Below are 2,250 nucleotides of genomic sequence, written 5' to 3' on the forward strand. Positions count from 1 at the left end.
CATCAGCTCCCAGGTCACAAGACTAGTAAATGTTGAACCCAGTTCTCTCTTCTGCTGCACAGTACTCTACAGTTTAAGAAGACTCTCCATGCACCATTTATCTCACTGGGGCTCTACAACACCTCTGTGAAGGAGACACAACACTATTTCCATTTTAAGGCTGAAAGAACTGAGTCTCGGCCGGGAGCGGTGGCTCACGCCTGTAATCCCAACACTTTGGAAAGCCGAGGCGGGCGGATCACCTGAGGTCAGGAGGTCGAGACCAGCTTTGCCAACATGGTGAAACTCCATCTCTGCTAAAAATACAAAAAAAAAAAAAAAAAAGGCCGGGCATGGTGGCGGGCGCCTGTAATCCCAGCTACTCCGGAGGCTGAGGCAGGAGAATCGCTTGAACCCAGGAGGCGGAGGTTGTAGTGAGCACTCCAGCCTGGGCGACAAGAGCGAGACTCTGTCTCAAAAAAAAGAACTGAGTTTCAAAGCCAACGAGCCGAGACCAAACCCAAGTCTTCCAACTCTAAGAGGACAATGAGTGTTTTATAACCAAACTGTTACTACTGGCTGGGTTGTACGACGCCTGGGAAGCATCTTGGAGCCAGATTTCTGAGGAACCTCAATGGCAGGGAGAGGCGCTACGGCTCAACTGGGGAAGCCCCAGGGCGCTGGAAGGTGACTGAGGAGGGACACGGTCTAAACTGTTTAGGAATCAGAGAGGAAGCCCCGCACATTTCGAGACCAGACCAGCTGAGATGAAGGGTGCTTTGTAAATTACCTAGCCTAGAGTTTTCCAAATTCCCCTGACAAAATTTACACTTCCAGGGGTCCCCCGTCTTGGAAATGTCCCACCCTTTCTCTGGGAAGGTTTTCCTGGAACTCAGGAATCCAGAGTGTTAACACGCCTCTCTGGCAGGTTTGGGGAATCCAACAAAGCTGAACACCAATCTTGCAGCTGAGGATGAAAAGCGGGAGCCAGACAGCAAGGATTCGCCCAGGGCTCGCGTTACCTTCTTGATTTTGCCTAGGAAAAGCTCTTCGGCGAAAGCTCGTAGAGGCGGGCTGGTGCGCAGTAGCCGCCGGTTCGCGGTAGAGATCACCAGACCCCGGCAGGCACGAGCCGCAGCCGCGGTGCGCAGGAAGAGCCCACAGCAGCTCATGCCGCCCGCGGTTCCCGGCCTCAGGCTCCACCTCTTACTTGGCGCCGCAGGGACACACACATAGTCCGCAACGTCTGATGACGTTACTGGCCCGCGACGATGTGCAGTACTCACTGCGCTTGCGCGGTCTCCCCCAGCAGGGGATGGAGAGGCCAGAAGGGCGTGACGGCTGCCACCTTCCGCGGCCAAGGCCGTAGTCACGTGCACCTGGCTGGTCAGCGCCGCCTGATGACGTCACAAGCCTATGCTTCCCGCCGGTCCCACTGCGCTTGCGCGGCCAGAGTTGCTGGGCGGAGAAAATTGGAGGGCCGGGGCAGCGGGCATGTTGGCGGGTATGAGCTCCGGCCGTCGTGACGGCGGTGAGGGTACCTGTTTTTCACATACCAGCAGTTGTTTCCATAAATGCTAGCCATAGGAAATCTCCCTGTGTACAGAAACCTAAAGGCCGGCCCAAGCTGCTTCCACTTGCCTCTTTTGTCACTTGCGGCCGCGAGGCCGTGATAAAACTTGAGAAAAGCAAAAGAATGGGGGAAATGCGTGGTGTTGAGGTCTCTGCAGGGGCACGGTAAGGTTAAGGTTCCATTTTTAGCTGGATGGTGGATTCCTGAGATACTGTTTTGTACCTAGTTGACATGTTACATATATTTTTTGGAAGAGGAAAAGAAAATGGGTGTTCAGTCACAGAGCAGTCTGGATAAAACTGAGTCACGGCCGGGCGCGGTGGCTCACGCCTGTAATCCCAGCACTTTGGGAGGCCGAGGCGGGCGGATCACAAGGTCAGGAGATCGAGACCACGGTGAAACCCCGTCTCTACTAAAATACAAAAAATTAGCCGGGCGCGGTGGCGGGCGCCTGTAGTCCCAGCTACTCGGGAGACTGAGGCAGGAGAATGGCGTGAACCCGGGAGGCGGAGCTTGCAGTGAGCCGAGATCGCGCCACTGCACTCCAGCCTGGGCGACAGAGCGAGACTCCGTCTCAAAAAAAAGAAAAAAACTGAGTCACCTCTGTCTTGGGAAACACTAAAAAGGCAGGTGGAGGAAGAGAAACTACAGAGGGAGCTGAGAAGAGATGGGAACTATTGGATGGGATGGGACAGGAC

General features: G+C 54.9%; 1 protein-coding gene across 1 annotated transcript in view; it reads right to left on the reverse strand.

Moving 5' to 3' along the window:
• Window positions 1–1,354, reverse strand: part of ACAD9 (acyl-CoA dehydrogenase family member 9) — a 36,899-nt gene extending 35,545 nt beyond the window's left edge. Inside the window, exon 1 of the mRNA XM_017885026.1 lies at window positions 1,002–1,354. Within this exon, the coding sequence (XP_017740515.1) occupies window positions 1,002–1,151 (150 nt within the window). The 5' untranslated portion in view covers window positions 1,152–1,354. The remainder of the gene's footprint in view (window positions 1–1,001) is intronic.
• Window positions 1,355–2,250: the final 896 nt, after the last annotated feature.

The sequence above is a fragment of the Rhinopithecus bieti genome, unplaced genomic scaffold, assembly GCF_001698545.2.
Source record: "Rhinopithecus bieti isolate Rb0 unplaced genomic scaffold, ASM169854v2 scaffold_13262, whole genome shotgun sequence".
Taxonomy (NCBI): domain Eukaryota; kingdom Metazoa; phylum Chordata; class Mammalia; order Primates; family Cercopithecidae; genus Rhinopithecus; species Rhinopithecus bieti.